Source organism: Meles meles, chromosome 16, assembly GCF_922984935.1.
Source record: "Meles meles chromosome 16, mMelMel3.1 paternal haplotype, whole genome shotgun sequence".
NCBI classification, from domain to species: Eukaryota; Metazoa; Chordata; class Mammalia; order Carnivora; family Mustelidae; genus Meles; species Meles meles.
The window spans coordinates 33,118,208-33,140,875 of NC_060081.1; the positions used below are offsets into that span (position 1 = coordinate 33,118,208).

A 22,668-nucleotide genomic window follows, 5' to 3' on the forward strand; every position below is an offset into this window, starting at 1 on the left:
GCAAGGTGAGCTCCCCTCCGCATGCAGGAGCTAGGCCGCGGTCAGGTGTCAGTGATGAACACGGCACAGCCAGGGATTGTCAGGAACCACGGAAGCCACAGGACAGCTGTCACCCTGTGCGGTGACCAAAGTTGTGCGAATGTGGTCTCTGGCTCTGGAAACCCCTTCTTGTCCTGTGCTCACACCCAGGTGTGGGCAGGAGGAACTGACCTGAGCGATGGGGCTGGGACCAGCAGGAGGCAGCACCTGACTTAGACCCCTCTGACCCTGCGTCGCGGAGAGGGGTCTCTGCTCCCGCAAGGGGCAGGCGGGAGCCCAGCTTGCATAAGGGGGCCCTGCAGGCTTGGCCTGGGGTCAGGGTGCTGGGTGAGGAGGAGGGCCAGCTGACGGGAGGAGGGCTGCCTGGGAGGACCTCTCCCGCTCCACAGAGGGCAGCATGTGAGGAGCACAGGAAGCCTCAGAGAGCAGGGAGCAGCGGCCAGCGGCAGCCTGAGGACCACGCTGGGCTCTGGGTGCCGAGGGCCTGTAGGCTCACGTGTTCTCCGTGGGTCACCAGGACAGGAGGCGGCGGCAGAGCAAGAAAGGAGGACCTCCCAGGGGCGCTCAGCTCTGAGCAAGGAGGGAGGCTTCCCAAAGACCGGGCTCCACCCTCCAGGCCTCCCGCCTCTGCTCCGCTGAACACTGGTCCGCCCTCGGAGCACCCATCTCTAGCGCAACCAGGCGAGACAGCGCCTCGAACTGACCCGAAAGGGTGGGTGTCCGCCTGTCCTGGAGCACCCAAGGACCCTGCCCCGCGGAAGGCGCCGGAGGCAGCAAGGCGCCCTGGCCGGGCTGTGGGGAGTGGCGGCTCCAGGCCGGCCAGGCCGGGTGGGGAGCCATCGAAGAGACCGCGCGGCGCGGCAGGGACGCTGGGCCGAGACGACGGGAGCGCCGCAGCCCCCTTCCCCAGCCAGCGCACAGGGGCACCAGGGGCGCTGCTCGCAGTTCTGCCTCTGCGGGGCCTCCGCCCTCAAGGCCTCAACTCCACACTCCGCCGCCGGCCGGGGCGCCCCCCAAAAGCGCCATGGGGGAGGGCGAGGGGTGCGGGTTCCTTCCTAGGGAAAGCTCCAAACCGCGGCTCGACTCCTCGGGAACGGAGCTGCACGGAGGGCCGGATCCCCGGAGGCGAGCTCGCCGGGGAAAGTTTCGTCCCGCCCGGGCGAGTGGCGAGGCGCAGCCTCGGAGCGGGCCCGGAGGCGCCGCACTTGTTCCTCTCGAGGTTACAGCTTGTGCCGCCTGAAGAGCAGCGAGGCTGATCTGCCACGAGAGGGGGTTCCTGCAACTCCCGCCGCCCCGCCGCCTCTCCGGGGGCGCCACCCGGCACAGCCCAGCATGCCGCCCCCGGGGGCCGGCACCCGCCACGCACAGTGGGTCTGGGGGCCAGGCTCTCCCGCTCTGCAGGAAGGGGGCAGAGGCCTGGACCAAGCTCCCAGGCTCCCTCAGCAGGGAGCCTGCTTCCTCCTCTCTCTCTCTGCCTCTCTGCCTACTTGTGATCTCTGTCTGTCAAATAAATAAAAAATCTTTAAAAGAAAAAAAAAAAATTGAAAAGAAAATCTGTTCCAATCCTTCTCAATTGCTCCAAAAAATTAAAGAGATTGGAATACTTCCAAAATCATTTTATGAAGTCAGCGTTACCCTGACATCAAAACCAGAAAGAGACACAAGAAAGTTGTTTTCACCAGGTAATATCCCTGGCAAATATGGATTAGCAAACTGAATACAACAGCACATTGAAAAGATGGGACAGGACACCAAGTGGGTTTTGTCCCGATGCAAGGATGGTTTAGCCTACAAACATCAAGTAATGTGACCCACCACATTAACAGAACGGGGCGGGGGGGGGAATCATATGGCCATCTCAATAAATTTGGAAAAAGCATTTGACAAAATTCAAGTCCCTTCATCAGAGAAAACTCTCAGCAGACTAGAAATAGAAAGAAATGTCCCTCAACACAACCAGGGCCTCATATGTCAAACCCACAGCTCACACCACACTCAGGGGTGGCAAACTGAGAGCTTTTCCCTTCAGATCCGAACAAGTCAAGGATGCTTGCTCCTACTGTTGCTACTCAACATAGCACTGGGAGTCCAAGCCAGAGCAATCTGGCAAAAGAAAGAGATGAAGTCATCCAAACTTCAAAGTTATCTGTTTGCATATGACACGATCTTATATGGAGAAAACTTTAGAGACCACCCCACCCCCATGCACAAAGTAAAAGTTATAAGATAAAAAAATTCACATGCAGAAATCAGCTGAGATAGCCTTAAGCAAACTGTGTGCAAGCCAGGCTCCGTCTCAGGCTCTGCTTTCAGTAAATCCACCAGAGGCCAGAGGACCTAGTGGGTTTTCAGACGGGACCTCCTCCCAGAAGCACCCCTGCGTCGGGAAAGACTAGTCCCGGGTCTTGCACAAGTATACCAACAGACTCGGGAAAACCCCGTGCGCTGTCTTCCCTGAAGGTCATGGGAAGCACACATTTGGGCAGAAGGCAGGCAGAGGGTTTTAACTACATCGGCATAAAATCATAACGAAGCCCTCATTTCCAACCCTGCAGCTGACATTGAGCTTTTTCCCTTCCAGCATCATCAGAGTCAGGGAAAGCTCCCACAGAAATGGGAGACACAGGGTCTCCAACCCAGACCGTGTTTTCTGTTGTAATCAGAAACCCAAGCATTGTCTGAGCTTTGGCTGTTTCCCTGGGGTCTAGAAGGAAGTCAGGATCGGCCTCCCATGCTACAGGATTCAGTGGCAGCCCGGCCACATCCGGGGGCATGTGTCGGCACAGCTTTCTACATAATTGTGTGTGTTCATTTACATAGATTTTCCTGTTGTGTGCAAAACACCATTGACTCCACCTATGTAAAGTAAAATTAATAGTTCAACCTAAGCCAAGTGTATTCACACATATTATTCATGGCCGCTGGGAGAGGGGAGCCAGTGGCACGCAGCTGGGCAAAGGGCTCAGCCATCTGCCCGAGCTCTGAATCTGAGGGTGGGCGTCGACTCAGCTGGGAAGAAAGGCTGCTGGATGCTGGGGGAATATCTACTTGCCTCTAAATCAGTAACACAGCGGGGGGGGGGGGGGGGAGCTGAAAATGCTGGAAGAGGTGACATACAGTTTCAAAGAAAAGACCTTAGAGAAAACCCGCTCTCCGTTTTCATTTTAAAATGATACATTTCCTCCATATAATCAGAACACTTCGCACTCTGACAACCTGAGAGATTGCTTTTTACAAAGCAGAGCACTTGAAGGAATTCAAAGACTACCATTAACTCCGAAGCAGACTCTGTGGCTATAGGAGAGCCAAACCATTGCAGGAAGGGGTGGGGAGACTATGGCCCTCAGTATCCAGGGTCTCAGTTGTATTATCAAGATATCACCCTCCAGTTAGAAGAGAGTAAATTCCACCTCGTACTGGCTTATGCTAAAAAAAATAGAATATCATCTATTGACTCAGGTAACTCAAAAGCCCAGACATTCTTTGTCTTCAGGCATGGCTGGATCCAGGGGCTAAATAGGTTTCTTTTGACCTCTGGCCTTTGTTTGGTTCTATACTGCACATATTAGCTTCATTTTGAATTACCGTTCTCCTTCTATTAGCAAGATGGCCACTGGCAGCCCTTTTGTACCCTCGTCAATAGCCCAAGCAACAGAAGACCTGACCTGACCAGTCATCTGAATACGAGTCCTGAAAGGACCAACCTGGTCTTTGTAGCCCTCCGAACTAGACACTGTGTGGGACGAGTCAGTGCTGATTGGCTGTGTCTGTGTCTCATGACCACACAGAAGGTGGGGTCGCTCCACCTGCCCCTTGCTGATGAGGAGTGGAATCCCCAGGTGCACACAGAGGGTCTGTTACCAGCAGAAGGGGTGGGGGTGGGTGCTGGGAAGGCAGAAACCACAGAGCTCCCCGAAAAGAGGGCAGCTGAGCCCAGCTCTCCAACCTGGGCCTGGGCTCCTGCCTTCAGAGCCCAGGACCTGTCTTCCCTTGAATGTGTGTCATCTGTGCATGCGTATGCCCGTGGCCCTGGAGGATACATTTTGGGAAATGAGGCTGTTGTCAAAAGGTCCATATATCTGTAATGTTCTTATATTCCATCTCACTTTCCTTAGATGCAGCATTAAAGAGAAGCAGGTTTGCTGTCTGCAAGCAGCTTGCCTCTTTAATGATTCACACAACCTGCTCTGGGGGCCCCGTCAGTGACTCCAGACAACCTTGGGGGGCAGCGTGTGAAGGGATTCTGCCCTTTCCTGGGGCAGCACTGCCTCTGTGTACTCACCTTGTGCGGGGAGATGTGGGTCCTTCTCCTGTCACCGAGCGGGACCTCGCAGGAGCCTGGGGGCTGGCGGGCAGCTCCTCTAAATCACGAGGTTGGTGACACAGCGACACGTCACCTTCACAGGGTGCGGCGCCCACAGAGCTGGCTTTGAGCAGTGAAATTGAAACTAAATGGAATTTCAGGGGTGACGGTGGCAGGGGCTCGGGGTGGTGAGGCTGTCTTTGTGGTGTAAATTCAGATGTATTATAAAAAAATACTGCCCGCCTCTAAAGAACTTGGCACGGGTCCAGGAGACAGGCAGACACCAGATTCCTGTTTACCCAGCATGTTTCAGCAATCTTTCGATCTATTTCCAGGTATGCATGACAAACTGCCTTGAATGCATGAGTTATTGGTTCTGCTATAAATGAAATTAATAATATGAGGTGGGAGGGTGGAGGGACAACACGTCACCCAAGCCAGCTGAGCTCGGAGACCGGAGACCAGCCTTCAAGTGAGGCAGTGGGCACACAGGAAGATCAGTAGTGGAAGCTATGTTGTTGTCCTCAAGCCAAGAAGGGTAGAAGGAACCTCATGGGATCTTCTTTCAACCAGATTCTTAAAGATTTCAACACCCAAGATGTAAAAGTATAATAAAGAAGGCAAGCAGAGGAGAACAGGGATTTGGAAAACTGGTTGGTTGCATTCTCTGGGTTTGGGAAAGATTCCTTCCTGTTAGCTGTATGATCTGCAGAGGGAAAGATCAGGCAGAGGAGAACATGTCAGATGCGCTTCCACTGGAAGTCAGCCCCAGGCCCTGCTGTGTGTGTCTGTGTGTGTGCACTGCGCGTGCGTGTGCGTGAGTGTGTGTGTGTGTGTGTGTGTGTGTGTGTGTGTGTGTGTGTGTGTATGATGCCCGCCTCCTGCCAGAGAACGGAGGATTTTAAGGCTGGTGAGGAGTGAAATAGCTAGCATTACACATGTGACTTGCTCTGTGCCAAGCACATTTTTTAGTTAGCTTTAAAATTATCTACAGCTACCACCAATGACCAACCCCCTGGTGGGACAGATACACAAAGAAATAAACAGGCTTACTGAAAAGCCCACAGCGGTCACGTGAAAGAGTAGCACTGACACCCAGCACTCCTGCTGCCATCTCAGTAGCTGCCTCACCATTTGGCCTGAATCTTCATTTTTTTTTTTTAAAGATTTTATTTATTTATTTGACAGAGAGAAATCACAACTAGGCAGAGAGGCAGGCAGAGAGAGAGAGGAGGAAGCAGGCTCCCCGCTTGAGCAGAGAGCCCGACGTGGGGCTCGATCCCAGGACCCTGGGATCATGACCTGAGCCGAAGGCAGAGGCTTTAACCCACTGAGCCACCCAGGCGCCCCTGAATCTTCATTTTTAATGGAAAATGCAAAACTGTCCATGAAGATTATGACTGTGGCGCAGTGTCCCAAAGACTGCCACTGACACTTCATCCCCTGTGTATAAGGGATACTGTGCTGCTCCGTGGAGAGGGGGGCCTGTCCCCCACCCCTTGAATACAGGCTGGGGGATTGCTTTGATGCCTGGCCACAGGGGGCATCCCTGACTGACAGAACCAGATCTAGACTCTGCAGCCCCAGCTGAAGCTCCAGCTTTCTTTGAACTCAGGTGTGGTGCTGTAAGGGAGCTGAAGTAGCCTTCTAGAGGAAGAGCCTCATGAGAACAACGAGAAAAGTACATAGAATTGACTCAACTTTAAAATAGAGAAGTACAGGGGCACCTGGGTTGTACAGTTCGTTAAGCATCAAACTCTTGGTTTCAGCTCAGGTTGTGATCTCTGGGTCTGGAGAATGAGCTCTGTATTGGACTTCCAGCTCAATTTGGAGTCTTCTTAGGACTCTTCTTCTCCCTCTGCCCCTTGCCCCCTCAAATAAACAAAGAAACCTTTAAAAAATAAAGACGTACCTAGTTCTTATTTTCTTCAGGTTGGGTAAAGAGGAGTGATTATGTGGACATAAAACATTTCAGAATTCAGGTGGTACAGAATTGCACTTCCAGCAGCCAGCCCATTACCCAAGAGATGACCTGGGAACCTGCCTCCTGAGGGTCATAGCCCTGGGGTCCCTGAGGCCAAAGCCATCCTTTCTGCCTCCTGGAAACATATCTTCCATGACTAGAACCAAGTGGAGCCACTGTCCACCTGCCCCAGCCATATTCCCCAGGCTGCTTCCCTGCTGCCCCAGTGGTGCTGTGAGAGCAGCCAACCATCCAGGCAGAGCTGGTTACATGTTCTCCCAACAGGCCCCTGGGCAAAGTCCTCAGCACTGAAATCTGTTCATTGGCTTGTGCAGAAGTAGGGAGGCCTGGGAGGTTTCCCATGGGAAGCTGGGGCTTGCTTTACATTGTAGGCCTGATGTTCATGTTGGAGGCTATAATCCACCAACGCCGCCTTTGACTCTTGCCTCCTTATATCCAACCACCTACATTACTCAGAGCACGTGGGTGCTCCTAGAAACAGCTTTGTTGGTAATGGACCTGGGAGAACTGCCTGCCCCCTATCAGCAAGACCTAGCCCTGAGTCACAAAATCTGTAAATCAGGTGCTTCCACAAAAGCCTTCAAAGCACTCTGCTTACCCACTCTACACTTGTCTTCAATGACATGCAGAGGTGATCTGTGGAGCCCCTCCTGTGTGCACAGCCCAGGGCTAAGGGCTGACAGCTTGACAAGGATGACCCCAACACAGCCCCTGAGCTCAAGCTTACCATGGTGGGAACAGGGAGAGGCAGAGAGACAGACAGTCACTCAAAGGAGTGAAATGCAAAATAAAACCCAAACAAAAATTCCATAATAGGAGGCTTGAACCAGATCTGAAGGAGGAGAACACTCGGTGGGCGGGGAGTCTAGAAGTGCTTTCAGAAGGGTGTCAGGGAAAGCTTCCCCCCAGGCTCCCACTTTGCAGTGTTGCCATGACGACATCTGGGGAGGTTTGTATCCATCCCCTTTGGCAGTGGGGGCTCAAGGATTCTCATACAGATGCAGCACAACTTTTGTCTCCCATCCTGTAACACTGCACACCACATCCCTGTGGATGAGCTGCCTGACCCCATGCCCTGTGGATTTAACCTGATGATACACAGCAACTACAGGGTGGGAGCACTTCCTACCAAAGAGCAGCACAGGAGGTGAAAACCAGGAAGAACTCCAGGGCTCCAAAGGAGACATACCATCTGCCACAGCTCACACCTGACTGATGCAGTCAGTAGCACGGTCTGCAGCTTTCTTTAAAGCTGGCCCACCTAGAATTGGCTTTGTCCTGTACAGAAGTGCCATCAGGGATGGACGGTCTGATGGGTTTCTGGTCCAGCAGCTTCTGAGAATGGCAGCCAGTTCTGCCTGGGAAGGTTTGTATTTCAACTTGGATGAAACAAAAAAATTAAGGGGGGTGGACAACTAGGGAAGGCTCTGAGCTCACTCTTGGGGTTCCCATTGAGCTCAACTGGTGACTCAGTGGGCAGGTAACAGGAGGATCAGGAGGCTTATACTCCAGAGGGCAAAGTGGATGAGACAGCCAAGTGCAACACTGTTCAGAGAAGCCACCTCCCAAACTAGGACAGCCATCCTGAACAGTGTGTGGATTTCCTGCATGTGCCGGAAAGGCCCAGGGACCACTTGTCCTCATGGTTCATCCCGTGGGTTTATCCTCTGGCACAGGCTTGCAGAGTCTACTCACTCCTCTTCAAAGACCCTGATGCCCACTAGGAGCCCACCCTGTCCCCTTCATGGTCTCAGTGCAGTGTGTATCCTTACTCAGATACTAGTCTGGCAGTGATCATTCTGGATGCTTGGGTTCTCCATCACAAGAGTCTCTGGGGGAGGAAGGGCATCCAGGGAGCAGTCTTTGAGCAGGTCTGTGCTATCGGGCCCATTTTCTTGCCCCAAGAAGGCAAAAGGCAGCTGAAACCACTCTTGCTATCTCTGCCTGTGGCAACAGGAATGCTTCCATGGGCTCCCCAGCCTCTCACCTCAATCAACCCAAATATGAGGTTTTACATACAGCACAACTTTGAGACAAACACCCTGAAAACAGAGGGCTCAGCCAGCAAACAGGTGCTGGCCACCTGGGGAGGACACTGCTTTCTCTGGGGGAAGACACTGCTTTCTCTGGGTGCTGGTTCCAAAGACAGATTAAACAGGACCCCAACCCTGAAAGCACCAGCTGATAATACAGGAGGATGTATACTCATTGACTTGTTCAGAAAACCAGTGGTAGAAAATATAAATCTGGTAGCACCAGACATCTGATGCATGGTGTTTGGAGAAATTTAAAGCCGACCTACACTGCCACCTGGCGATGAATTCTTCATTTAACTTTTTTCAGTATTAAGTCTAGTCTTTAATCCCAGTCCCCCTTTTTACCCATTCTCCCCACACACCTCCTTCCCCTCTGGTAATCGTCCTTTTGTTCTCTATAATTAAGAGTATGTTTCTTGGTTTTGCTCCCCCCCTTCTTTGCTCATTTGTTTTGTTTCTTTAATTCCACACATTAAAAAAAAAAAGTCCACATATAATTATAAGGTATTTGTCTTTTTCTCGTTGATGTAATTCACTTAGCATAATACTCTCTAGATCCATCTATGTTGTTGCAAATGACAAGATATTCTTTTTTATGGGAAGTCTACATTTAATGTTAACGTTACTTCCTATCCTGTCTGGGAAACCCAATATTTGTACTACAAGACAGGTCAACCAGATGACCACAATACATTCTTTGAAATCATGTCATCATCAAAGGAAATTCAAGAGGGTCTTCTGAATAATGAGACCCCTTGAAATAGTTTTTGTCTCTTTAGTGAGTTCCTGAGCAAAGATTGTGTCCAAGGCAGTGTGGCAGTCTTGAACTCAAAGGACACACCCTCTGGCTAAGGACATGAAACATCTGTCATATATGGTAGGGAGAAAGAGAGAGAGAGAGAGATCATGGTGATGGACTGGGTATATGAAATAATCAAAATAATTTATTTTTAAATTCTGATAAAATGGGAAAAATAAGCTTCATGTCTCGGTCCATTTGGGCTGCTATAACAAGTACGACCAACTGGATGACTTCAACACAGAAGTTAATTTCTCAGTGTTCTGGAGTCCCAAGATGAGGCATTGGCAGATTCAGTGCCAGAACCCTCTTCCTGACTCATAAACAGCCATCATTTCACTGTGCCCTCACATGGTGGGAGGGACAAGCAATCACTCTAGGGTCTCATTTACAAGGGCACTAAATCCAACCTGGGGGCTCCACCCTCATGACCTCAGCATCTCCCAAAGGCTTCACCTCCTAATGTCAGCACGCTGGGGTTAGCATCTCAACACACGAGTTTTGGAGGCACACAAACATTTGATCCATAACACCATGGTTGAAGAAAAATCCCGAGGAGGAACCCCTGCCAGATGGAAGGCAAATGGTGGAATTTGGAGAAGAAACTATAGCCCAAACACACATAGAGTATGCTTTTAGAAATCAGAAATAATTCTAGAAAACTAGAAATAGAGAATGTAACTACAAACCATTGGTGAAGGAAATGGAACAAAAGTTGGCCAATCAAAATACAAAAACAAACAAACAAATAAACAAAAAACAAGCTGGATTGAGTAACATGGGAAAGGACAAAGCAAGAAAGGTAAGTTAGAAAATATAAAACAAGATCAGGGATGTATGTCCAAACATCTTACTTGTAATATCTATAACTAATCAAATTTTATCCATTAAATATGTTGCATAGAGTCAAAAGGATAGAAAATTTGAAAAAGAGGATGCAAGACATGCAGTGTGGCACGCGCACGTGCACACACACACACACACACACACACACACACACTTGAAGTTCCAGAGGAGAGAATAAGAAGAGGCAATATTCATTGATTTAAAAGCTGCACATTTTCCAGAATTAGCGAAAGACATACTCAGTCTCTAAAGTGCACAAGTCAAAGCAGGTTAAGTAAAATGAAATCAACACCTACACACATCATAGTAAAATTGTCAGAAAACAAAGACAAGACAAGCAGCAGGTCATAAAAACAGAAAGAAAAGATGGATTGCCTACACAGGAATGGTGATTAAATTGACATCTGGCACTGGTGGGATATCTTTAAATTATTATGGGAAAATAATTGCCAACTGTGAATAGTGTAGTTAGTGAAATCATTTTTCAAGAACAAGTGCAAAGTACAAAACAAAAACTAATAGAGTGCTCCACTCGACTCCCTCACTAATGAATTCCTTCAGGAGAAAGAGAAATTAGCCCCAAATGAAGACCGAGAATTCAAGAGGGCCATAAGAAGGAAGTTGTTGCACTTGTGGGTAAATCAAAAACAATCATTAGCTATATAACTGGAACAGCAATGTCTACGTGGTGGAGTGAATCAGAGAGGGAAACAAAATCCTGAACAACAAGACTGTACAAGTGGATGGGAGTAGCATCCTATAATCCTTCCAGTGGTTGGGAGAGCTTTAAATTTAAGTAAATATGACTGTTACAATTTCTAGATTAACCACAAATAGAAACACAACTTTTAATATAGTAGCAGGGAAAGTAAAATAAGAGAATCTGAGCAATCTGAGCTATAGAAAGAAAGGAGAAACACATTTAAAAGAAACAAAAGAAAGAAAAGGTGAGAAGTTTGTCCACACACATAAAAAAGAATTAGTGAAAACAAATTCAAAACAGTCAATAATTATATTCCAAGTAAATGGAGTAAATTCTTTTGTTGAAGACAAAGATTGTTGACATGGATAAAAAAATCCCAACTAGATGCTTTTTCAAGAGATATACCTCAACCTAAAAGTGTAATTATGAGGAACTATTGATACTGAAAGCATAGAAAATATTTACCAAATAAATATGAATTAAATACCAGAGAAAATGGGCTATAGTTCAAAATAGGATGGGAGATCAAGAATAAAATTACATATGGTAAATACTCATGAGGAAAATTCAGGATCTTAACCTGTGTACACCTAAAAACACAACTCCAAAAGAATAAAGTAAAAATTGACAGAAATACAAGGAGAAACTAACAAATTGACTTTCATAATGTTCAGACCATGTATACACAATCCCAAAAACCAGCACATAAAATTTGGGACAGTAACTGGATATCGTTTTGACTGACAAAAATGGCTGTTTGATTGGATTCAAGCTTTGTTTACAAAACTGAATTCAGTAAATCCAGTCTGTGGGCAGATGGAATTACATTTATTTTATTTTTTATTATGTGATGTTAGTCACCATACAGTACATCAATAGTTTTTGATGTAATGTTCCAAGATTCATTGCTTATGTACAACACCATGAAATACATGCCCTCCTTAATACCCATCACCAAGCCAACACATCCCCCACCTCCCTCAACTCTAAAACCCTCAGTGTGTTTCTCAGAGTCCACAGTCTCTCATGGTTTGTCTCCCCCTCTTATGACCTCCCCTTCATTTTTCCCTTTCTTCTCCTAATGTCTCCCATGCTATTCCTCAAGTTCCACAAGTAAGTGAAACTATATGATAATCAACTTTCTCTGCTTGACTTATTTCACTCAGCATAATATATCCTCCAGTCCCATCCATGTTGATGCAAAAGTTAGGTATTCATCATTTCTTATGGCTGAGTAATATTCCATTCTGTATATGGATCACACCTTCTTTATCCATTTGTCTGTTGAAGGGCATCTAGGCTCTTTCCTCAGCTTGGCTATTGTAGACATGGCTGCTATGAACATTGGAGTTCACATGGCCCTTCTTTTCACTACATCTGTACCTTTGGGATAAATACCCAGTAATGCAATTGCTGGGTCATAGGGTAGCTCTCTTTCCAACTTTTTGAAGAAACACTACACTGTTTTCCAAAGTGGTGCACCAAGTTGCATTCCCAACAACAGTGTAAGAGGGTTCCCTTTTCTCCATATCCTCTCCCACATTTGTTGTTTCTTGCCTTGCTAATTTTGAATTTTGCTAATTTTTAAATTTTAATTTAAATCTAATTTAATTTTTATTCTGGCTGGTGTAAGGATGTATCTCAATGTGGTTTTGATTTGAATTTCCCTGATGGCTAATGATGATGAACAATTTTTCATGTGTCTGTTAGCCATTGGTATGTCTTCTTTAGGGGAGTGTCTACTCATGTCTTCTGCCCATTTATTGACTTGATTATTTGTTTTTTGGGTGTTGAATTTGAGAAGTTCTTTATAAATCTTGGGTATCAGCCCTTTGTCTGTGGTGTCATTTGCAAGTATCTTCTCCAATTCTCTGTGTTGCCTCTTCATTTAGTTGACTGGTTCCTTTGCTGTGCAGAAGCTTTTGATCTTGACGAAGTCCCAAAAGTTCATTTTCACTTTTGTTTCCTTTGCTTTTACTCTATGGTCAAATAATCTTTGACAAAGCAGGAAAAAATAGCCAATGGAAAAAAAAAACAAAACTGTCTCTTCAATGAATGGTGCTGGGAGAATTGGACAGCTATATACAGAAGAATGAAACGCGACCATTCTCTTATAGCATACAAAAAGATAAACTCAAAATGGATGAAAGACCTCAATATGAGACAGGAACCCATCAAAATCCTAGAGGAGAACATAGGCAGTAATCTCTCCGACATTGGCAGAGCAACTTCTTTCAAGACATGTCTCCAAAGGCAAAGGAATTTTAGATCATAAGAGTTCTTTGTGGGAAGCCACGGTAAGGCTCGAGACGAGAACCAAACCGGGCTCTGACTTATGCCTCCTCCAATGTCTCACTGCCTGATTCAAGGCAGAGGATAATGGAGTTGAGTTGCATTTGAGAAAGAGCCTGTGCCATGCGCTGCTTGCTCGCCTACGTGACTTCTCACATGCCCTCTAGATATTTGACCTTCAAAACAACCCAGATGCACTCGTTAATCTTCTAATGGTTCTTGCTGTCCTGTTAGAAGCTATGAGATAATCTTTCAAGTGTGTTTCTAGTGGATGATGTTTACCATCCACCACCTGGCGCTGGTATGTCTGTAGTGAAAAATATTATGAAGCTGGTGTGTGAACCTTTAATCCTGCAGCAACACTTAGATAAGTCACCCTTTCACTGTAAGACTTCTATATACTCTCTTGTTTTTACTAATAAAGCGGAATTTGGTGGAAATCATCCCCTGTGCTCCTCCTGCCCCCATTTCTTTGTCTCTTTGATTTCTTTTCACCATCCTCTTACCCTCGTGTTTCCTGGTCGATTTGTCATGTGGGCCATGACAGTTCTTTTATTTTTTTTTTTAAGATTTTGTTTACTTACTTGACAGAGAGAGGGAGAGCGATCACAAGTAGGCAGAGAGGCAGGCAGGGAGAGAGGGGGAAGCAGGGTCCCTGCTGAGCAGAGAGCCTGATGCGGGTCCAATCCCAAAACTCTGAGTTCATGACCAGAGCCGAAGGCAGAGGCTCAAGCCACTGAGCCACCCAGGTGCTCCTTAAGAGTTATTTTAGATTCCACTATAATTCTGTCATGGCTAAGATGTGGACCCATCCCACCTCACCTGAGACTCTTGAGGGCTTGTGAGCACATGGCTTGACTTGGGAGGACACCTAGGGAAAGGAGAAGAGAGATGGCAGAGGACCACGAGACAGGAAAAAGAAGGAAATTCCACAGCAAGGGTCCATTCTCCAACTGGCCACCCCTGTGGGCCACTGGGGCCAGGGTCCCACCAAGACCTTCAGGTTTCTTTATGGGATGCACATTAGAGTTGCCGTCATAGAGGTGGAAAGGGGAACATTCATTCTCAAGGATTCAACCCCCACCTCTCAAACCACTGGTCATGAGTTGTGACTCTTGGCACTTCCAAGTCTCACAGGTGAGAGTACCAGGTGAGCTCCCAGAAGGACCCATACCTCAGTGTCTGAGAAGCCCAGATGGAAAGCAAGAGACTGAGACTCTCCATGCAGCAGCCAGACTTGCAAAGCCAGTTGATGCAGCCAGAGTAAGAAATGTTGAAGAAGATGTGATGTGTGTCTCAGGAGTATCTCAATCAGGAATTTCTTGAAGGACTCTTCATTGCATTACTTGGCAAAAGAAATGGATTTCTCTCCCCCACCCCCCCCACACACGTGAAAACACACTTCCTTGCAATATTCATTTTTATGGAATTCCAGCCCCTTCACATGCTCTCTGCCCATGATATGTAAAGAGATCCCAGAATCTCCCCACCTCCCACACTCAGCTACATCCCTAGTGCCTTTGCTCAGGATTTAGTGCAACTTTAGTCATTGCACAAAACTGACGTTGTGTTGAAGAGGGAATGAGAAAAGAGGTAATGCAGGCGGCCTTGGGTGGAAGGGAGTGAAAGAGGAAGTCTTAAAACGGTAAGTGAGGCTGAACCACAGGCCAGAAAAATGGCTAACAGGAAAATGATGTGAACAGAGATATTTCAAAGATCAGCAGTTAATGAGAAGACTGCCACAGCTGCTGATTTAGAGGGCAAGTTGGAAAAATGAAGGTAGAACAACAATAATTCCTTCACATAAAAATGTCCAAGCTGTGAATTTAGATGGATACTAAGCTAAAAACAAGGCAAAAGCATATCAATGTAATTGCCAACAGGGGCACCAGTGTGCAAACTTCTGATGCTTATGTGTTGTTTACGCCTTTCTGTCTTTCTCTTTCTTTCTTTCTTTCTTTCTTTCTTTCTTTCTTTCTTTCTTTCTTTCTTTCTTTCTTCCTTCTTTTTCTTTCTTTCTTCTTTCACCTTTTATTGTATTATGTTAGCCATAAAACACATCATCAGTTTTTGATGCAGTGCTTCAAGATTCATTGTTGATGTACAACAACACCCTGTGCCCCATAAAATACATGAGATTCTCCACCCCCCATGGTTAAAGCTATGTTTTTTTAAAATTCCTTTTCAGCATAACAGAATTCGTTGTTTATGCACCACACCCAGTGCTCCATGCAATACATGTCCTCCATAATACCCACCACCTGGCTCCCCCAACCTCCCATCCCTCACCCCCAAAACACCCTCAGATTGTTTTTCAGAGCCCATAGTCTCTCATGGTTCATCTCCCCTTCCAATTTCCCTCAACTCCCTTCTCTTCTCCATCTCCCCATGTCCTCCATGTTATTTGTTATGCTCCACAAATAAGTGAAACCTTATGACACTTGACTCTCTCTGCTTGATTTATTTCACTCAGCATAATCTCTTCCAGTCCCATCCACGTTGCTACAAAAGTTGGGTATTCATCCTTTCTGATGGAGGCATAATACTCCATAGTGTATATGGACCACATCTTCCTTATCCATTCATCCGTTGAAGGGCATCTTGGTTCTTTCCCCACAGTTTGGTGACTGTGGCCATTGCTACTATAAACATTGGGGGTACTGATGGCCCTTCTTTTCACTACATCTGTATCTTTGGGGTAAATTCCCAGCAGTGCAATTGCAGGGTCATAGGGAAGCTCTATGCTTAATTTCTTAGGGAATCTCCACAGTGTTCTCCAAAGTGGCTGTACCAACTTGCATTCCCACCAACAGTGTAAGAGAGTTCCCCTTCTCTCCAACCCACATTATTTCCTGTCTTGCTAATTTTGGCCATTCTAACTGGTGTAAGGTGGTATCTCTATGTGCTTTTAATTTGAATCTCCCTGATGGCTAGTGATGATGAACATGTTTTCATGTGTCTGATAGCCATTTGTATGTCTTCATTGGAGAATTGTCTGTTTATGTCTTCTGGCCATTTTTTGACATGATTATCTGTTTTGTGTGTGTTGAGTTTGAGAAGTTCTTTATAGATCCCGGATATCAGCCTTTTGTCTGTACTGTCATTTGCAAATATCTTCTCCCATTGTGTGGGTGGCCTCCTTGTTTTGTTGACTGTTTCCTTTGCTGTGCAGAAGCTTTTGATCTTGATGAAGTCCCAAAATTCATTTTCACTTTTGTTTCCTTTGCCTTTGGAGACATATCTTGAAAGAAGTTGCTGTGGCTGATATCGAAGAGGTTACTGCCTATGTTCTCCTCTAGGATTCTGATGGATTCCTGTCTCACGTTGAGGTCTTTTATGCATTTCAAGTTTATCTTTGTGTATGGTGTAAGAGATGGCCGAGTTTCATTCTTCTACATATAGCTGTCCAATTTTCCCAGCACCATTTATTGAAGAGACTGTCTTTTTCCCACTGCATATTTTTTCCTGCTTTGTCGAAGATTATTTGACCATAGAGTTGAGGGTCCATATCTTGGCTCTCTACTCTGTTCCACTGGCCTAAGTGTCTGTTTTTATGCCAGGACCATGCTGTCTTGGTGATCACAGCTTTGTCGTAAAGCTTGAAATCAGGTAACATGATGCCCCCAATTTTGTTTTTCTTTTAAAACAGTTCCTTAGCAATTTGGGGTCTCTTCTGATTCCATACAAATTTTAGGATTATTTGCTCCAGCTCTTTGAAAAATACCAGTGGAATTTTGATTGGAATGGCATTAAAAGTATAGATTGTTCTAGGCAGTATAGACATTTTTTTTTTAAAGATTTTATTTATTTATTTGACAGAGAGAGATCACAAGTAGACAGAGAGGCGGGCAGAGAGAGAGAGAGAGAGGGAAGCAGGCTCCCCGCCAAGCGGAGAGCCCGATGCGGGACTCGATCCCAGGACCCTGAGATCATGACCTGAGCCGAAGGCAGCGGCTTAACCCACTGAGCCACCCAGGCGCCCCCAGTATAGACATTTTAACAATGTTTATTCTTCCAATCCAAATCATGGAAAGGTCTTCCATCTTTTTGTGTCTTCTTTGATTTCTTTCATGAGTGTTCTGTAGGTCCTCGAGTACAGATCCTTTACCTCTTTGGTTAGGTTTATTCCCAGGTATCTCATGTTTCTTGGTGCTACAATAAATGGAATAGCTTCTCTAAATTCCCTTTCTTTATTTTCATTGTTTCATAGGTTTTGGACCGAAGTGTCTTCATTCTCATTGGTTACCATGAATTGTTTAAGTTCTTCTTTGATCTCCTGGTTTATCCAAGCATTCTTTTTTTTTTTTTTTTAGATTTTTATTTATTTATTTGACAGAGAGAGATCACAAGTAGGCAGAAAGGCAGGCAGAGAGAGAGAAAGAGAGGAGAAAGCAGGCTCCCTGCCAAGCAGACACCCCGATGAGGGACTCAATCCCAGGACCCTGAGATCATGACCTGAGCCAAAGGCAGAGGCTTAACCCACTGAGCCACCCAGGTGCCCTGATCCAAGCATTCTTAAGCAAGGTGGTCTTTAGCTTCCAGGTGTTTGAGTTCCTTCCAAACTTTTCCTTGTGATTGAGCTCCAGTTTCAAAGCATTGTGATCTGAGAATAGGCAGAGAATAATCTCAGTCTTTTGGTATCAGTTGAGTCCTGATTTGTGACCCAGTACGTGGTCTATTCCATAAAAGGTTCCATGTACACTTGAGAAGAATGAGTATTCTGTTGTTTTAGGGTGGAATGTTCTGTATATGTCTATGAGATCCATCTGGTCCAATGTCTCATTCAATACTCTTTTTTCTTTATTGATTTTCTGCTTGGACGATCTGTCTATTACTGAGAGAGGCGTGTTAAGATCTCCTACTATTAATGTCTTCATATCAATATGACTCTTTATCTTTATTAATAGTTTTCTTATGTGATGGGCTGTTCCCATATTGGGGGCATAAATATTTACAATTGTTAGATCTTCTTGGTGGATAGTCCCTTTAAGAATTATGTCATGTCCTTCTTTATCTCTGACTACAGTTTTGGTTTAAAATCTAATTTATCTGATATGACAATTGCTACCACGGCCTTCTTTTGAGTCCCATTGGCATGAAAAATGCTTTTCCATCCCTTCACTTTCAGTCTGGGTGTATCCTTAGGTTCGAAGTATGTCTCTTATAGACAACATATGGATGGGTTCTGTTGTTTTATACAGTCTGCAACCCTGTGTCATTTTATGGGCGCCTCTAAGCCATTCACATTGAGAGTGATTATTGATAGATATGTTTTTATTGACATCATGTTACCTTTGAAGTCTTTCTTTCTGTATTGTCTCCATATATTTCTGTTCAATGCTATTTTTAGGATTTTCCTCTTTTATAGAACCCCCCCTTAATATTTCCTGCAGTGTCGGCTTGGTGGTCAAATACTCTTTTAAGCCTTGCCGGTCTTGGAAACTCTTTATCTCTCCATCCATTTTGAATGTCAGCCTTGCTAGATAAAGTATTCTTGGCTGCATGTTCTTCTCATTTAGTGTCCTTAATACGTTTTCCAGCCCTTTCTGGGTTGCCAGATTTCTGTGGTCAGCTCTGATGTTATTCTGATGGGCTTTCCTCTGTATGTAAGGAGCTTCTTTGTCCTAGCTTCTTTCAAAAGATCCTGTCTACAATTATGATTCCTCATTCTTACTATCAGGTGCCTTGAGGTCTTTCTACATTCTATAATCTTCGGGGTGACTGTTCTACCTCTAGTACATGAATGCTGTTTCTACTCGTGAGGTTGGGAAATTTTTCATGGAGACTATTTTCCACTGTATCTTCTAGTCTTCTTTCTTTCTCATCCCCCTCAGGGATTCCAATAATTCTGATGTTGGAACATTTCATGGCATCATGTATTTCTCTAATTCTGTTTTCGTGGCATCTAAGCTGTTCGTTCCAGGCTTCCTCCTGATCCTTTCTCTCTATCTGTTTGTCCTCTAGATCACTAATTCTATCTTCTGTCTCAGTTACCCTAGCTTTTACAGAATTTAGATTATATTGGAACTCATTGAGAACATTGTGAACATCATCCCTAGTGGCTTTCCATTCTGCCCTAATCAATTCCATTTTGTTGTCTATGGCTTTCTCCAACCTAGCTATTACCTGGGTAATTGTTAGCCTGAATTCCTTTTCCGACATATTGTCTATGTCGATAGCCATTAGCTCTGTTGCAGAAGACCCAGCCTCTGAATTTTCTTCTGTTGGGCATTCCTCCTCCTAGTCATTTTGGTGAGAGATGGCTGAATGGCTACAGCTGGATGTATCCACCATGGTGCAGTCAAGGTGCACCCTGGAACACTTCTGAGCAATCAAGAGTCCCCACCCAAATGAAAGAAAGAAAGAGAGAAAAAAGAAAAAAAAAAGAGAGAGAGAGACAGGCAGGAAAGAAAAGAAAGATAAAATAAAGGAGAAGGCCCAGCCCAAAAGGGCCCAAGGTAAGATTTATGAAGTATACAAACAAAAACAGACAAACAAAAAGACTGATAAAAGTACATGACAAGAGAATATACATGTAAAAGAAAAACAAAAATGAGCCTCGTCAGAAAGAACCCCAAGTATAAGATTTATACACTACCAGGACAAACACAAATACACAGAAACACTGGCAGAAAGAAAAGATGGGAGAGTGGTTATAAATTCTCAGTGTGGGCAAGGAAGGTTATTTTGATTCTTCCTGGGTGTATCTTGATATCTTTGTTAAAGGACTCAACTTTCCTAAGATAAAGGGGGATTAAAAAATGGTTTACCTATAGGGGTAGCATTGATTGGGGAAAAGGGATTACACTTCAGGATTACCCTGAAGCTTAACTCTATATGAATATTAAAAAATAAAAACAAAAAAAGAATAAACTAAACTAAAGTAAAATTTTAAAAAAATTTAAAAATAGAAAAGCAAAAAAAAAAAAACAACAACAAAAACACAGGTACATTTATCAAAAAGTTCAGGTTAAAAGGTTATGATGGAATTTGATGTATAAGACATCTTACTGTGATAGTAAATAGGTTAAAATATTATCTATAAAAAAAAAGAACCAGAATAAAAAAATTTAAAAATAGAAAAGCAAAAAAAAAAAAAAAAAAAAAAAAAACAACAACAAAAATACAGGTACATTTATCAAAAAGTTCAGGTTAAAAGGTTATGATGGAATTTGATGTATAAGACATCTTACTGTGATAGTAAATAGGTTAAAATATTATCTATAAAAAAAGAACCAGAATAGTGAGAACGAATCAAAAATAAAAATTGTATCTACAAAGTACTGGTGGTTGTTCTCTTGTCTTTTTTTTTTTTTTTTTTTTTTTTTTTTTTTGGTTGGCTTTCTTGGGGAGGGGCCTGCCACGTGGGTTTTTTGGGCAGTGTTCCCTGAGTTAAGTCCTCCTGCCCCCATCCAGGGGGTGGGCTCTCAGGAAACCGGTTTTTCAGGCTTTTGTTCTCTGGAGGTTTGTTTGTTTGTTTGTTTTCTCTCGCCTTGACAGCTTTTGATGGTTTTGGGAGGTTTACAGGAAAGCAAACTGCACCCAGACCTCCATCTCAGAGAGAAGCCTCAGTCTGTTCCCCTCTGGGTACTCCAGAGCACATAAATTCCCCCTTGGCCACTGGCAGAGCATGTTCCGAGTTGCGGTCCCTAGGGAAACAGGAACTTCTTCTTGTACCCAACACCATGACAGAGGAGGCTGTCTGGGCAGCTCCAGACCACCAGAGAGGTCCCAAGCAGTGTTAGCACATTGAGATTTTCCTGCTGGCCCAGGCTGGGAGTGCTCAGACTTCCCGGGTCCAAGAGCGCCAGGCTGCTGCCTGTGCACACCTCTCTCCGGGGAGGGCGTGGGGTCACATGGCCTGTATGCATGGAGAGTGCAAAAGGCTGTGGTTCTGCCAGCTGGAGACTACAGGCACCTCTCTCAGGGGGAGGTGTGGGATGTGACTCAGACTCTGATAGCACAGTGCAGCTTGTGCCTGGAGAGTGCAAAAGGCTGTGGTTCTGCTGGCTGGCAAAGCTCCCAGCCCCTCACGGGAGCTGCCACCCACGTGCTCTCTGGCATGCTCAGGGCTCAGGGACCAGTTCCCCTCTGTGTGGTCTCTCCATATGGCTAGATTAGGTATCTCTCAGGGGGACAGTCTCCAAATAGTCAAACTTCTTCCACAGTGACTGTCTTCTTCCAGTGTGCAAAAAAGAAAGCTGCCAGGCCCTTCTAAGGCTTAGCATGGAAACTGGTACCCTGTCACTTCCTCTATGGTTAATGGGTTAAAGAAGATCACAGAATCAGCTTAGATTCAAAAGGAAAGGAAAAATGCAAGGGTATATGAACACTGGGAGTATGGTTCATTGGGAACAACCATCATCAAAGATAATTCCAGGCTCCTTCAAGTTTTTACTAAAAGTTAAACTTCCACTGACCTTTCTAGCCAGCAAATAATGTGGTGAAGTTGAGCATTGGCCTAGGAGTCAAGACACTGGAACTTCTTACCTAGCTGGTCTATTCATTAACTTTAGAGATTTGGAGAAGTGACCAGATTCTAAAGTTTGTCTGGATGAACTTTCAAGTAGCCTCTGGTTTGAGTCTAAAGTCTTGGTAGGTTTCAGTTCCCAGGCAAGTCTTTACATTCTCCTTCTTGAGTCTATCCCACTTTTTTTGAGCTGGTCTATCTTGATCTCCAGCTGCCAAGAGGCCAACCAAGTTATTTATTTAATTCCTGAGCTCTGCTGATCTAAGTCCCTCTGATTTGTCCTTTTGACCTGCTTTTTGCGAGCTGGATGGCCTAGGGCAGCCACACAACTTCTCTTAGTCTAGGTGAAATGGGGATAAGAACCCCAGATTGATGGGCTGTGGTGAGGACTAAATGGAAGAAGGTGCACAAAATTGCTTTGCAAAACGGTACTGGGATGAGATGGCATTGTCCAGTCACCCTAATGCCTCCAGCACTAGCATGTCAGATTCAGGTTGGTCTTTCCATCTCCAGTGCTGTTGACAACCACTTACTAACTGACGTTGATTCTTATTTTTCCATTTTATTCTGAGGGAATACATCTGTCAGTCCCATTTTACTCTCAAGACATTCTAAGACTCCAGAATTTCCTTGCTGGTAACCTTTGACAATCCAGTGGAATTATTTAGCCTGCACCTACAGTAGGCAATCTCACAACCAGGGCTGAGGTGGAGTGGGGCAGAATTATACAAACGCAAAGGAAAGGAGGGGCTTTTCTTAATGCTTTCTGAAAGTTAAAAATAAAAACAGCTTCAACATTATTTTGTAAGGTGTCATCTTCAGATAGTTTACCCAACCAGACAGCAAATCAGGAACAAGGATTTTGTCTTTTTTTTAAATTTCTACCTATTCAGTGACTAGAATAAGTGCCCAGCAAGAGAAACTCAGTTAATGCTTTTTGAATCAATGAATGAGTGAGAAGAACCTTGAATTGTGAAGAGGCTCAGTAAAAAGGCTTATTATTTGATTTAAAAATGAACATGGAAGTGCTGGAGAAAAACCTCAATTGGCATCTTTTGGATAGGTTATTTAAACCAAACCTTTTACACTGTGGGGTGTTACTTTGTTGTTTTATGATTGTTATAGCAGAATTATTAATTTGATTTATTGTAACCTGATTTATAATAATCTGAATTGTGACTTTAACTTTTGAAAAG

At 45.0% G+C, this 22,668-nt stretch overlaps 1 protein-coding gene across 1 annotated transcript in view; it reads right to left on the minus strand.

Moving 5' to 3' along the window:
• Positions 1-1,259: 1,259 nt before the first annotated feature.
• Positions 1,260-22,668, minus strand: part of LOC123926595 — a 33,428-nt gene continuing 12,019 nt past the window's right edge. The window contains exon 4 of the mRNA XM_045980546.1: positions 1,260-1,434. Within this exon, the coding sequence (XP_045836502.1) occupies positions 1,260-1,434 (175 nt within the window). The remainder of the gene's footprint in view (positions 1,435-22,668) is intronic.